Source organism: Corvus cornix, unplaced genomic scaffold (genome assembly GCF_000738735.6).
Source record: "Corvus cornix cornix isolate S_Up_H32 unplaced genomic scaffold, ASM73873v5 scaffold17, whole genome shotgun sequence".
NCBI classification, from domain to species: domain Eukaryota; kingdom Metazoa; phylum Chordata; class Aves; order Passeriformes; family Corvidae; genus Corvus; species Corvus cornix.
In genome coordinates this window covers 1-14,102 of record NW_024108685.1, presented here as the reverse complement: position 1 = coordinate 14,102, position 14,102 = coordinate 1, and the positions used below count along the sequence as shown (strand labels likewise).

Here is a 14,102-nt window from a genome sequence, read left to right as displayed (position 1 = left end):
GGCTTTAGGAACACAGTGGCACCTCCAAACGCCCTGGCACCCCCAGAGTTCGGGTCGGGGTAGAAAAATGAATGGGGAAATAAAGAAACATCTTCTGAAGCTGCAGAGAGAAACCAAGATGCCACGGGTACGGCAGCTGCCATTGGCTTGGCAAGAAGAAGAGCCAGACCCAAGGCAGATATTCAAGTAACTGCCCTGGAACTGATGTTTGCAATTCCTCACCCTGCTCATTCTCGACCTAGTGGGGGGTGGAGATCAGGGATGTGTGTTTCAAGCAGTCTGTGGCCAGAATCCTGTCTCGTTGAATCTCCCACGCGGGGGAGCCCCGGGGCTGCCCACAGATCCTCTGCTAGAATAGTCTGGCTGGGCACCTCCTCTGGATCTCCAGGCATGGGGGCCAATCCTCGCTGGCACCCGGGCGAGCTCGGCTGGCACAGACCCTGCCTGGGGACTTTAAGGGATGTTACACCACTCCAGGGAGATGAACTTAACATCTCCACAGACTGGGAATAGCCCAAGAGATACCCAAAAGATAACGCCCATCAACAAAACATCAACGCCCATCAGCAAACATCAAGGAACAGCTACCCCAGACACTGCCCCCGGCACAGCTGGAGACCCCTGCTCTGGAAAAGGCTGAGAAGGAAATCAGGGAGTGTGGACCTAATTAACATCAGAGGCCAAGCAATCCGGGGCCAATAGTGAATCACCCCAAACTGGGCCAGGAGACACTTCAGAGACAGAGTCAGAGAAGTGGGTATTTGCTTTATTCGGCGTGCCGGGTGTGTGGGGATCGCTCCTCCAAACACACACACCAGTGCTCCCTACAACACAGTATTATGGGTTAAATTATGAATATTCATCACATTCCTTGAGACAGGTGTTTCTCAGATGTCATTAATATCATTAGCATACGGGTCACACATGTGCTGTGTGTCCTGGTGGTTGCGCTGAGGAAGGCTCCTCTTCTTCCTCGGGGGTCTCTCTGATGAAGGCCAGTAGTCATCCTCACAGTGCACTTTTCACCTCTCTCCCTGGGCGTGTGTAGTCCTTTGAGGAATGATTCAGCGGTCTCTGGGATAATCCTTGTCCCCTCTATCTTGACAAGATTAGGGTGAATTCGGCTTCTTAGGTTTTGTAATTAACATCTGCTGTCTGAACTAACATGTGCTGTCTCCCAGTAGTTAACTTGTGCTTACATGAGTTAGTTATTGACTGCCCCTTCCTCAGTTTCTACGCTCCCACTGGGCTGAGAATTACAAGGGTAAGGACTTCCATACATCAATTCAAAGGGAGATAATTGAGTATCTCCCCTGGGTCTTGCCCTTATTCTTGCTAAAGCCAGTGGCAAGAGCCCTACCTGTGGCATCTTAGTTTCTATCACCAGCTTCAGAAGATGTTTCTTTATTTCTCCATTCATCCTTTCAACCCAGCCCAAGCTCTGGGAGTGCCAGGGGGTTTGGAGGTTCCACTGTATTTCTAAAGCAGCCAGAACCCCTTGAAGAATTTTTCCTGTAAAATGAGTTCCTGTATCAGAGTCTATTGCTTCCACAATCCCATATCTTGAAATTATTTGTTCCAAACATACTTTAATAACTGATCCTGTAGTTGCTGAAACGGCTGGAAATGCTTCTGGCCACCCCAGAAGATATTTAAACCTTCCTGCTTGGGGCATTTCAGTAAAATTCACCTGGCATCTCTGGAAGGGACGTACAGCCCAAGGCCTCCCTCCCCTGGCAATTTTCTTTATGACCCTGTGATTTGTTTTAGCACAAATCGAACACCCCTCAATAGCTCACTTTGCCAGAGTAAGAAGACCCACAGCAGTATACATTTTGAGGAAGGCTTCTGCCAGTCCTCGGCAGCCCCAATGGGATCCCTTCATGGAGTTGTTTTAATAACTGTAAGGCCAGAGCTTTTGGTATCCACTGTTTACCATCCCAATAAACCAATTATCCCCTCCTTCCTCTGCCCCACTCTTTTTAATTATCTCAAGCTCCTCTGGTGAAAGAGACAGTTCCTCTGGGCAGTGGTGCAGTTACTGGAGCAAGGGGAGGATCTCAGCGATCTCTGGCAAACAGTGCAGCTTTTCCGAGCCTCCTCATCAGCCAGTCGGTTCCCTCTTGCCTCCCCTGAGCACCTGCCTGGTGTCCCCTGACGTGTAGAATTGCCACCTTTTTGGTAAATTCACCACCTCCAATAGGCGAGAGATGAAGCTCTCACGAGCGAACGTTTTTCCCCTGCAGGTTAATAAACCTCTTTCTTCCCACAGTTTCCCAAATGCACGTATCACCCCATATGCCTGTTGAGAACCAGTACAAACATTCACTCTCTTGTCCTGGTACAATTCACAGGCTCTCACAAGTGCACACAGCTCTGCTGTCTGAGCTGACCGTGTGGGCGGTAACCTCCCCCCTTCCTTTAATTCCCGTCCATTAACGACAGCGTGTCCTGCTACTCGCTTCCCTTCTACCACCCTTGAAGAGCCATCAATAAACGCATTTTCTCCCTCAGGCCAGGGAGTGCACCATAAGTCTCCTCTAGCCCGGGTCTGGAGCTCTGTCACCTGAATGCAGTCGTGGGTTTCTTCCTGGCCCCCTCTTCAGGGCTGTTCAGACAAGAGGCTGGGTTAAACCCTTCCCCACTTTTCAATTCTAAATCCTCCTGTTCCATTAAAGAAGATTCACACTGAAATAACCGAGCGCTGCTCATCCACTTAGAGGCTGTCTTGGTTAACAAAACTTTAACCTGATGTGAAACTTGAACAATCAGATACCCTCCCCCTGTCAGCTTTGGGGCCTCAGTTACCATCAGAGCTGTGGCTGCTCGGTTCTGCAGACAATGGGGCAGCCTCTGGCCACGGGGTCTGACAGCTTAGAAAAATAAACAGGCTGCCGTGTTCCCCCTCCTTGCACCAAAATTCCTTTAACGTGGCCCTGGTTAACATCCATGTGTAGCTCAAATTCCTTTTCTGAGTCTGGAAGAGCTAAGCCTGGGGCATTAGCCAATTTGTCTTTCAATTTCCTAAAGCTTTGCTCTCCTTCTGGTGTCCATACCACGACATTAGGTCTGTCTTGGGTTAAGAAGTCATATAAAGGTCTGGCCAAAACAGAACAATCCTCAATCCATGCTCTGCAGTACCCCACCAACCCTAAAAACTGCTGTAGCTCCTTTTTTGTCTCGGGTAATGGTACTTGTAAAATTCCTTGTGTTCTTTCTGGATCAATACACTGTAACCCTCCAGTCAAAACGTGTCCCAAATATTTAACCTTTTTCTCTACCAACTGCGACTCCTTTTCAAACACTCTAAGTCCCTTTTTAGCAAGAAAATTAAGGAGCTTCACAGTAGCTTCTTCAACCACCTTTTCCTGTTCCCCTGATGAAAGCAAATTATCCACCTACTGCAACAGCCTAACTCCCGAGGGTGGAGTAAACTCTCTTACTATTTTCTGCAAGTCTTGCCCAAACAAAACCGGTGACTCTGTATGTCCCTGCGGAGGACTATCCATGTCAATTGTTGTTTTACCATTTTGCCTCCTTCTTCCTGTTCCCACTCAAAGGCAAAATACTGTTTACTGTCCTCTGTAATCGGACACCCCCAGAAAGCATCCTTCAAATCCAGTACGGAATAATACTGATGTGAAGAAGGGATCTGATGCAGGATGGTGTAGGGATCTGGAACCGTGGGATGCCTTGGTTTGACAGTTTCATTTATTATTCTTAAATCCTGCACCATTCTGTCGGTGCCATCTGGTTTCTTAATGGCAGGATAGGGGTGTTATAGGGAGATACACGTGGCTCCAAAAGCCCTTCCTTTAGCAGGGACTCAATGACGGGCTGTAACCCCTTCCTTCCCTCCCTTGTGCTCACTCTCGCCACCACACACCTTATTCCAGAGCCGGTCTCTGTCCTGCCGCAGTGTCCAAACAGCCCCTCCCTCTCCGGCGCTCCGGCAGGCACGGCCGGCAGCACCAGAGGCGGCCGGGGCGTCCCGCAGCCTCCTGGGGGCCGGCGGTCACTGCTGCCCTGCCCGGGGCTGGTGGGGTCAGGCACTGCCCAGCGCTGAGCCCAAAGCTGCCCCACAGCCCCCACAGGCCCCAGCCCGTGCTCCCGGTCCTGCCGCTCCTTGCCTCAACCATATTAACCCTATTTGTGCATCTCCTCTTGTCAGGACTCCTTCTTGACTCCCCTTACTGCCCTTCTGGGCATCTATGTCCTTAATTACCTCTGGCAGAATGTGTAAACCAACTCCACGTTCTTCCAAGGGATTCTTCGGATATTTTGGGATCATCATCCCTTTTGCCAGGGCCCCTTCCCAGCTTTACCTTTGCTACCCTCCATGGGTGCCTTGCTTTACCTGTGCTACCCTCCATGGGTGCCCTCCCAGGTTTGCTCCCTGATGATCCCATTGTACTCACCGGTGAGATTTTCAGGGGTCCTTCCCTGTGGACTCTTCACGGACCCCCCTGGCCAGCCACTCGTCTGTCTCCTGGACATTCTAAGGAACCCAATCGATCGCCCGGTGCCGGCCGCCACAAGGGGAGCTGATCACCAAACTGGGTGAGGCGCCTTCAGCTCCGCTCGCTGCCCACCGGCCCCGGATGGTGGAAATATCCTGGATGAGAACCCCCAGCTTGTCAGGAAAATTAATCCACAAACACCAGAGGTTTATGTCCAAAAAGGAAACAGAGGAGTCCTGTTACTTTATTCTAATAAAAGGAGAGGCCATGGGGCATTCCCCTGGGGTCTCTCAAATATTTAGGGGATGCAGCTCCTAATAATCCTGATTTCCCGACCACATTTCCCTCTCTCTTTCCCTGTTGGCTGAAGTACTCAAGAGGTACAGACTTCCCAAAACACTTAAGACCGAAGGTTCCCTTCTGACGTATACCCCCACCTTTATTTTAATTCTTATGGAATTTATGGTTCTTCCCATTGTTTCTTTCATCTCTCAATATCCAATTTCATTTATCAGCAGACCTATAGTTTATCTGTAAAGACAAATCTCTTTCCATTCATCAATCAGTGGAATCCTTCCCATTGTTTCTTTTATCTCTCAGTACTAGTTTTATCTTCCAGCAGGCCCACAGCTTATTTATAAAGACAAGTCCCTCATTCCTTTCACCTATTTCCCTGGGGCTGCCCACACTTCTGGGTTTCCTTCAGCAGAGGCCTTGGCAGACATTTGACACCAAGGTACAGCAGCATTAGCCTCTGTATCTCCTTTGACAATATGAATTTGCATTCCCACTTCAGCCACCAAATCCCTTCCCAGTAAATTACAATCACAATTAGGAACAAACAGAAATTGATGTGTTTCAAACCCATCCCCCACATCTACTGATAGTGGTTGAATAAAACACCCCTGCTCATCTTTCCCACTTATTGCCTGAATAATGAAAGAACTTCTTGACAATTTCCCCCCTTAGGTCTCAGATTCGGAGTGGATCGAGAGGCCCCTGTGTCCATCAGGAGCGGCCTCGTCTCGATCCAGAGGCGCCCTGAATGTTCTCAAGGGCTCTGGTGCGGTGGGTCCCTGGTGTGCTGGGAGCTCTGAGAGCCCTGACAATCCATGTCCATCAGGGGTGGACTTGCTGGTGCTGAGGGTGCTGCTGTCTGTGCTTGCAGTGTCCTTGTGGCCTGCAGCTGGAGCCCTGATTCCTTGGCAGGGGCTGTTTGGGTGGGCTCTGCCGTGCCGAGGAGGGCAATGCCTGTGCCAGGTGCTTGTGGCCGCCGCCGTCCCCTGGGTGCTGGGGCCCCCTTGGGCCCTGCGGTTCATCCCTGGGGGGCTGTAGAAACTCTGCCATGGCCTTTGCCTTCACCTTGGCCTTTTGCTCATCCCTTCTTGCATTCCCCTGCTGAGCCTTTCTGGCCAAGTGCTGCAGGGGCTTCTTGTGCCTCTCCTGCAGCCCCCTCAGTGCCTGTGGGTGCTCATCCTCTGACAGCTGCTGAGCTTTCTGCACAATCATTCGTTTCTCCAGTGACCCAAACAAGATCGATGAAAGAAAATCCTGATCCTTCCACATCCCGCAGCCTCCTGGGGGCCGGGGGCCAGTGCCGGCCCTGCCCGGGGGGTGTTGGGGTCAGGCAGTGCCCGGCGCTGAGCCCCGGCTGCCCCACAGCCCCGGCCCGGCCCCGCAGCTCCCCACAGGCCCCCAGCCCGTGCTGCCCTGTCCTGCTGCTCCCCACCACAGAGAAACACCCTGAAATCCTGACCTTCTTTGTTTCCCAGTCCTGGAAAGCAGGGATAGAAAGATCTGGATCAGCTGGCAAATTTTGAGGATAAGATGGTGCTGAAAAACATCCCAGTCCTCACTTTTTTCTCTTCCTCCTCTTTTCCATCTTCCTTTTCCTTTCTTACCACATAGATTCCTCCTGCTGCTGTTTGCCTTAACCATATTCCTGCACACTCCCTTCAACCAATCCCTTCCCAGCACACCAACACCATCCATCCCCTGTTGCTGAGACCCCTTCTCGACTTCCCTTTTTACCCCCTGCTGGGTGTCCATGTCCTTAATTAGCTCTGGGAGAATGTGCAAACTGCCTCCACCTTGTCCCCTTTTGTATAGGACACGATGTCCATGGTTGTGTTGAGGCTTTGTTGTTGTTCTGGAAGTTGAGGAATTGAGCAGGAGCTTGGCTGAGCAGCAGTGTGTGTCAATCAGTACCATTTTGTGGAGCTGATGGTTTGTGGTGTCACTTGCTTGTGTCCAAGTCGGTGTGGCTGTGTCGGAGCAGATTGAGAGCATGTGTTTGTAGGGAGGCGTTGCTGTTGTTCCTTGGCTGGGGGTGCCCGGTTTTCGGGCCATCCCCCCTGGAGCAGGGTGTCCCCCCTTGGTGCAGGCGCGGCCCTCAGGCAGCGCTCAGCCAATCAGAAGGCGCGGCGCTGGTGAGTCAGCAGTTGCCAGGCAGAGCCGCAGCGCCCGGCGCTCCCCAGCTGGAGCCCCCGTGTGGCCCGGCCTTGGCGCCCCCCGCGAGGGGAATTTGGGGAGGTGGGAGGGGGGGAGCGCCAAGGCCGGGCCGGCCCGTGCTGTGCTGGCAGAAGTGGCTGCGGCGGGGGCCGAGTGCGGGCAGGAGCGGCCGAGAGCCCAGCGCTGCCGCAGCCCGAGCTGCCGCAGCTGCATCCCTGCTGGTGCTGTGGGATGCGAGAGCTCTGGGGGGCAGAGCGAGCCAGGGGTGGGTGCTGGGCCTGGGGGGAGGAGGAGAAAGGCTGGAGGAGCAGGGCTGGAGAGCAGAATGGTGAAAGGATGGACGTGGGAGCAGCAGGTGGGATTCAGCAGGAGAAGGAGTAGTGTGAGGAAGAGGAGTGTGAGGAAGAGTAGGGATACAGGAGGAGGAGGAGGAGCAGGAAGAGGAGGCACCGCAAGGTTCCAGCACTCGCTGTATCTGCAGCCTCCCCCAGCCCCAGGAGCGTTGCCCCCCCATCCAGCAGGTGATCAGGGAGGGGGATCCACGATTTTCCCGGGGGTGAATCTTGGTGTTTCTGAGGTTTCTTGGGCTCCATGTTGGTGCTTTGGTTTTTTTGTGGGGGCTGAATGTTTATATTTTGGAGGGGGTTTTGTCTGAATCTTGATGTTTTGGGAGTTTTGGGTCTGTGTCTTGATGTCTGGGGGCATTTTGGTCTGAATCTTGGTGTTTTGGAGGTTTTTACAGACACAAGATGCCCGGTGATGGACCTGGGCAGGAGGAACCCCCAGCCCAAGGTGCTCACCCCTTTTTTTTCCCCAATCCAGGATTTGTCATTCCCAAGGCGTGGCCGGATGGAGGAGAAGGAAAAGCCCCGGAGATGCTGCACGAGGAGGGGCTGCAAACGCAGCCCAGAGAGATCCAAGGAGGAAAGAGCCCCCCTGTGCCGGGAAGGCGGCCGGAGATCCAGGGGGAGCTCGGAGCTGGGGGAGAAGCCTCAGGGTGGGGAGAAGCCCCACAAGTGCTTGGAATGTGGGAAGGGCTTCAGCCAGAGCTCCAACCTGATCCAGCACCAGAGGATCCACAGTGGGGAGAGGCCCTATGAGTGTGGGGAATGTGGGAAGGGCTTCTCCAGCATCTCCCACCTGATCCAGCACCAGGTGGTCCACACCGGGGAACGGCCCTATGAGTGCTTGGATTGTGGGAAGAGCTTCTGGCAGAGCTCCAGCCTGAGGGTACACCAGCGCACCCACACCGGGGAGAGGCCCTACGAGTGTTCTGAGTGTGGGAAGAGGTTTCGGACGAGCTCCCATCTCCTCGAACATCAGCGGATTCACACGGATGAGAGGCCCTTCCACTGCCCCAACTGTGGGAAGGGCTTCAAACGCAACGCCCACCTCACCCTCCACCGGCGCATCCACACCGGGGAGAGGCCCTACGAGTGTCCCCAGTGTGGGAAGAGCTTCTCACAGAGCTCTACCTTGACCCAACACCAACGGAGGCACCGCTAAGGGAAGCCCTGCGAGTGCCCCGAGTGCGGGAAGAGCTTCGTGCGCTGCTCCAGCTCCATCCCCCGTGGGAGGATCGGCGTTGGATGATCCCCAGTGACCCCCGTTGGGCAGAGCCCTGGTGACCCCCGTTCCGGGTGATCCCTGCTGGGTGGGGGGAAGGTGTTGGAGAGATTTCTTTGCCTTCTCCTTGTGCTGCTGGGATTTGGTTGGGAATAAATTCCCTCCGTGTGCCCAGGCTGGGTCTGGTGTGCCCGTGCCACTTGAAAGGGTTCAAATCATTGTACCTGTGCGAGTAGAAGATACAGGGTAAAAGTTAGCAAATATTGGCCACAAGCTTAAGGCACAGAATGTAAGTTGGCAAGAAATAGGGAACAAAACTCCCAAAAAATGAGGAATAAAGCTTGCTGAGACCAGTAGAGAAACTGCAGAAGCAGCCAACGAGAGACTGCGCCTGCCTAGGAAAGAAGGTGAAAAGTGCAAAGCGAGGAAGACTCTGGCACCTGGGGAGGTGATGGGGGTTGGGAGGAATTTTTTTTACCTCCCCGAGTAGGAACCCATTTCCACTCCCCTTCATCCCCCAGGTCTCCTCCCTCAGCCTGATAGTGAGAAGCATGGGAGTGCTCTGACTGCTGGGGGGCTTCTCTCAGGGATGGAAGGGTGAAACTCCACCAGTCTATTTCCCTTTCCCTTTCTCTAATGCTCCTTAGTCTTTGCACTTCCTCCTTAAGCTCGGCCACCAGGGAAAGGAGATCGTTCACCTGTTCGCACCTCAGGCAGGTGTCTTTGACAGCGTCCCCTGGTGCTACTGCCAGGCTCAAACACTCCTCACAGGAAGGGGGGCTGGACAGACGCGTCCTTCTGGTAGGGTTCTGCTTGGCTGGGTACTCTTTTAGTGGCTGGAGCTTTTGATCGTGTGAGGACCATTGCTGAAAAACCAACCAACCAAATCTCAACACAAAAACAAACTCAAACCCCACGGGCAGGAGAACACTCGCAGCCCTGCCCTCGGAGACCGCCACAGCCCTGTTTGCCCGCTCCTGTTCCCCGCGCTCCCCAGAGCCCTTTTTGAATCCGACCGCCGCTGGCCGGAGGAAACCTCACCCTATGTGGGGGTGTCACCCCCTTTGCTCTGCCCACAGAGCTCCTGAACCGCCAGTGGCCACAGCCCCTCCCCGTGGCCTCAGGTCCGGCTGGGACCCCAAGCTCTGTCCCCGCGCTGATTTTGGGGGGGTCGTGTGTCCCCCCCAGCCCCGCTGTCACTCTGCCCCTGCCCGGCTGCTCCCAGTGTTCCCAGTAAAGCTTCCCAGTTCGCCCTGGTCCCATTTATTGTGGAGTGGTGGGGAGGGACTTGGGGGGCTGAGAATGTGGGGGGTAGAACCTGGGGATGGATTGGGAATGGGGACCCCCGTGTGTTCCCCTGTGTCATGCCGCCCTGGGGGGTTTTGGGAAGCACCTGAACCCCAAGACGGCACCCAGAGAACCCCAAAAGGTGCAGGGACCCCCCTAAGAGGAAGGAGCAGAAGAAGGAACAGAGAGAAGAGGAGAAGCAGGTGGGATGAGGAAGGAGGAGGAGCAGGACCCCTCCCAACTCAATTTGAGGGTCCCATCCCTCCTTTCCCTCAATTCAGGCAGCTCCTGGCAGCTTTTTTTTGGGAGGAATCCCTGCGTTTTGGTGGGTTTGGGGTGTAGTTTTGGAGGTGGACAGCTCTGTCTGGCTCTCCCCTCCCTCTTGTGGCCTCTCAGCTGCCCCCGACACCCTGGGGGTGCTGAGATTTCCTTCCTGGGGACAAGGACGTTCATTCCCTTCCAGGAGCCCAATGCTGGCTGGGGGTCCAGCTCAGGGGGTCCTTGAGCAGCTGCCCCAGAACCTCCACCAGGGTCTCCCAGCGCAGCCGGAGCCGCTCGGCCTGGGGGCCCCAAAGCCCTCAGCAAGCCCCAAATCCCTCCCAGGAACCCTCAACTCCCTCAAACCCAGCATCCCCCACATCCCCTGCAAGTTCCCCCCATGGCACCGGCCATTGCCATGTCCCCACATGTCCCTGGCCCTGTCCCACCGTGTCCTCACCCATGGCTGTGTCCCCACCACGCTTCCATCCATCTCTTAGTTCAATGTCTTCATTTTTACCCCAGTTTCAGGTGGTTTTAGAAGATGAAAAGAAATGAAAAGAAAACCAAGGCCAAAAGTAAAGGATTTCTGTGTCCGTTCTGGCTGAGGATCCATGTGCTTGGGTTGGAGTGAAGAACCTTTTTTGGGGCAGTTTCCACCTCACTGTCTCCAGAATCTTGGTTTTTGCCCCAGCCCATCACCTTTTGGCTGCAGAAGATGCCCTTGGGCCAGAGAAAATCAGAATCATGGAATCAGTGAGTGTCACAGTGACCGCTTTCTTCAGGCCGGCCAGCACTCTGCGGTGTGCAGCAGGAGTGGGGAGCAGCCGAAGGCTCGAGGCTTTAAAGCTGCTCCTCTGGAGTTTAGCTCTGCCCAGGGGAGCCGAAGCTCCAGATGCTGCGGCTGTCAGCAGCCCCAACAAGGGACAGGGTAGAAAGTTTCGGGGAGGCTTGCCTTTGGATACAGTTTCAGGTTTATTGCCCCAAGGGAGTCCAAGGAGCACAAGCACAGATCAGATCTGTGCAGCAACTTATAAAGGGAGGTGTTATAATGGGGATGGCCTGACCATGGGCCAATATGGATTTCTGGGGGAAGGATATGGATAGGGATGGACATTCACATGGATCAATAGTCTTAAGGGGTGGAGGGACAGGGATCACATGCCCCAATGGGGCAGTGAGGTATCAGGGGAGGTATCAGCAAGGGGCAGGATCTCAGGGGACTGACAAGGGCCATATAAAGATAAACAGGGAGTGCTTAGGTGATGGACACCAAACTTTTGGGAATAACAGGAGGGGTTTGGGTCATTGATGGAGAACCAATTGGAACAAGGGGAGGAGAACAACCATATGGGGAGCACTGTGGAAGCAGCTAGAGTTTGGGGTGTACCAACTGGGAATGGGGGCAAGGGAGTAACCGGGTTAAACCACTAAAACATATAACCACATTACCACAGGCTCCTGGAAGGGAATGAACATCCTTGTCCCCAGGAAGGAAATCTCAGCACCCCCAGGGTGTTGGGGGCAGCTGAGAGGCCACAAGAGGAAGGGGATGGCCAGACAGAGCTGTCCCCCTCCAAAACTGCACCCCAAAAATTGGGGATTCCTCCCAGGAAAAAGCTGCCAGGAGCTGCCTGAAATGAAGGAAAGGAGGGATGGGATCCTCAAATTGAGTTGGGAGGGGTCCCGCTCATCCTCCTTTCTCATCCTGCCTGCTCTTCCTCTTCTCTCTGTTCCTTCCCCTGCTCCTTCCTCTTAGGGGGGTCCCTGCGCCTTTTCCGGCTCACTGGGTGCCGTCTTGGGGTTCAGGTGCCTCCCAAAGCACCTCCAGAGCAGGGTGACACAGGGATGACACACGGGGGTCCCCATTCCCGATCCATCCTGCGTCTGGTTCTGCCTCTACCAATCATGGCACCCCCAAATCCCTCCCCAGTGTCCCCCAATAAACGGGACCGGCCCGAACTGGGAAGCTTTACTGGGAACACTTGGAGCAGCCGAGCGGGGGCAGAGTGACAGCAGAGCTGGGGGGGACACACGACCCCCCCAAAATCAGTGTGGGGACAGAGCGGGTGGTCCCAGCCAAGCCTGAGGCCACAGGGAGGGGCTGCAGCTGCCGGCGGCTCAGGAGCTCTGTGGGCAGAGCAAAGGAGGTGACACCGGGCTGGGGGGCCCCGGGGGGGCACACACACCTTGGGGAAGGGGGAATACACCCCCCGGGACCTCCCGTCACCTGCTTGCTCACGTAGAAGCTGAGCCCCAGCACCAGGAAGACAAAGCCCCCAGTCCCCGTCAGCATCTTGCTGCAGGAAGCATCCAGTGGCATCTCTGGGGGGTTCTGAAGTGGTCAGGACCCCCAAAATCCTCTCACAGACACCCCAAAACCCTCCAAGCACTTTCCTAGTCACCCCCAGCCCACCCAGGACCCCCTGAAACCTCCTCCCAGTCCCTTCCTGGTCTCCCCAGCACCCACCAAAGCCCCTCCTGTCCCTCTCAGCATCCCACAGTCCCCTCCCAGTTGGTCTTCACCACCCCAGGACCCCCAGACCCTCTCCCAGTCCCTTCCCAGCCCCACCAGGACTCACCAAGACCCCTCCCAGTCTCTTCCCAGCACAACCAACCTCATTCCAACCCCTACTTTTCCACCCCTGATCTTCCAGCCCCTCCAGGCTCACTCAAATCCCTCCCAGTTACACCCAGAACCCCCAAACTCCCTCCCAGTGTCCATCAGCACCCCTGGAACCGCATCTCACCCTCCCCAACATCCTTCAAACCCCTTCCCAGTCCCCCCAGTAACTCCTCCTCTCCCCTCGGTTCTGTGAGGGCCAGGCCATACCCCAGTGCCGGTTCAGGGGCTGCTCCAGGCTGTCGTGCTCCACCCGGCAGCTGGTGCTGACCCCGCGCTGGGGGAGTTTCCAGCAGCACCAGGAGCTGGTGGGTCCAGTCCCCGTTGGGGACAATGTCGGTGGCCACCACGTGCCCCGAGAGCTCCTGCTGGCCCTGGAACCACCTGAGCTGCACCTGCGCAGGGTAGAAATCCATCCCGGAGCACAGCAGGCAGCCGGGGCCGGGCTGGGAGCTCGAGGGCACCAGCAAGATGGACACGCTGGGGGGCACTGGGAGAGAGCGGTGAGGTTTCGTGTGGCATTGAGAGGGACTGGGAATGGAGTGGAAGTGACTGGGAGAGACTGGGATGGACTGGAATGGACAAAGAGAGGGATGGGGGTGACTGGGGGGGGGGCAAGAGGCCCCGGGGATGGGCACAAGGAGAGCTGAGGGCTCTGGGGTGATTCCCAGAGAGGTTTTGAGGGGCTCCAGGGTCATTCCCAGGGCAGGGCCCGAGGGGACACGCTCTGCCCCACGCTCACCTCTGCGGCCCATGAGGAACGGGGTGAAAACCTCATAGTTGTGCCGGCAGCAGGTGTGCACTGCAGCCTGCATGTACTCCATCCATGCCGGGTCGCCGTTCCAGTACCTGGCAACCTTCTCCCCATCCGGGGTGTCCCCCACAAACACCCCCACATCGCTGTCCAAGTGCACGTACTGCTGCCGGTTGTAGATGTGCCTCTCCACAAAGCTCACCCGGCGGTGCCGTTAATGAAGTGACGCTCAGACTTAACCATCTCCTGCAACACCCCTGTGTCTGCGGGACACCCCTTCCAAATCCCCCCTTCTCCCCTCCACCCGCCACAATCGCCAGCTGCTCCCCAGATCAGTTTTGGGCTCCCAGCCTCCCCTTTCCCCACTTTCCACCCCCTCCCACCCCTTCCCCATCTTCCTCCAATCCTCAGCCCCCTCCCGCTCTTCCTTTACGGGGTCTCCTCCTCCTCCTCTCACTCACTTCGGGGATCTCACACCCCCTTTTCCCCTTTCTCCCCCCCTTTCCCATCCCGTCCCGCCCCCCCCCGCTCACCCGAGAGCTCCGTGCCCGTAGCCGGGGGGCTCCCAGCACCACCAGTGCCACCAGCACGGCCCCAGCTGCCGCCACTCGCCCCATGGCCAGCGCTGGGCAGGTGCCGCCAGCCCCAAAGCAGCCGCGCTGCACTGGGAGCTCCAGTCTGGACCAGTGCGGGGTCAGCAGCG

The 14,102-nt window shown here is 55.8% G+C and overlaps 2 protein-coding genes across 2 annotated transcripts in view; one reads left to right on the top strand and one right to left on the bottom strand.

Annotated features, from left to right (window-relative positions):
* The window catches only part of LOC120412181 (zinc finger protein 391-like), a 30,865-nt gene extending 22,189 nt beyond the window's left edge, over positions 1-8,676 (top strand). Inside the window, exon 2 of the mRNA XM_039572515.1 lies at positions 7,734-8,676. Coding sequence (XP_039428449.1) covers positions 7,761-8,417 — 657 coding nt within the window. The 5' untranslated portion in view covers positions 7,734-7,760 and the 3' untranslated portion in view covers positions 8,418-8,676. The remainder of the gene's footprint in view (positions 1-7,733) is intronic.
* Positions 8,677-11,994: 3,318 nt separating this feature from the next.
* On the bottom strand, positions 11,995-14,095 carry LOC120412174 (class II histocompatibility antigen, B-L beta chain-like). Its single transcript, XM_039572510.1, is given in 8 exon segments — positions 11,995-12,150; positions 12,253-12,347; positions 12,856-12,923; positions 12,925-13,135; positions 13,388-13,606; positions 13,609-13,656; positions 13,933-13,962; positions 13,965-14,095. Coding segments are annotated over 8 exon segments (879 nt in total). The 5' UTR covers positions 14,017-14,095.
* Between the last annotated feature and the right edge of the window lie 7 nt (positions 14,096-14,102).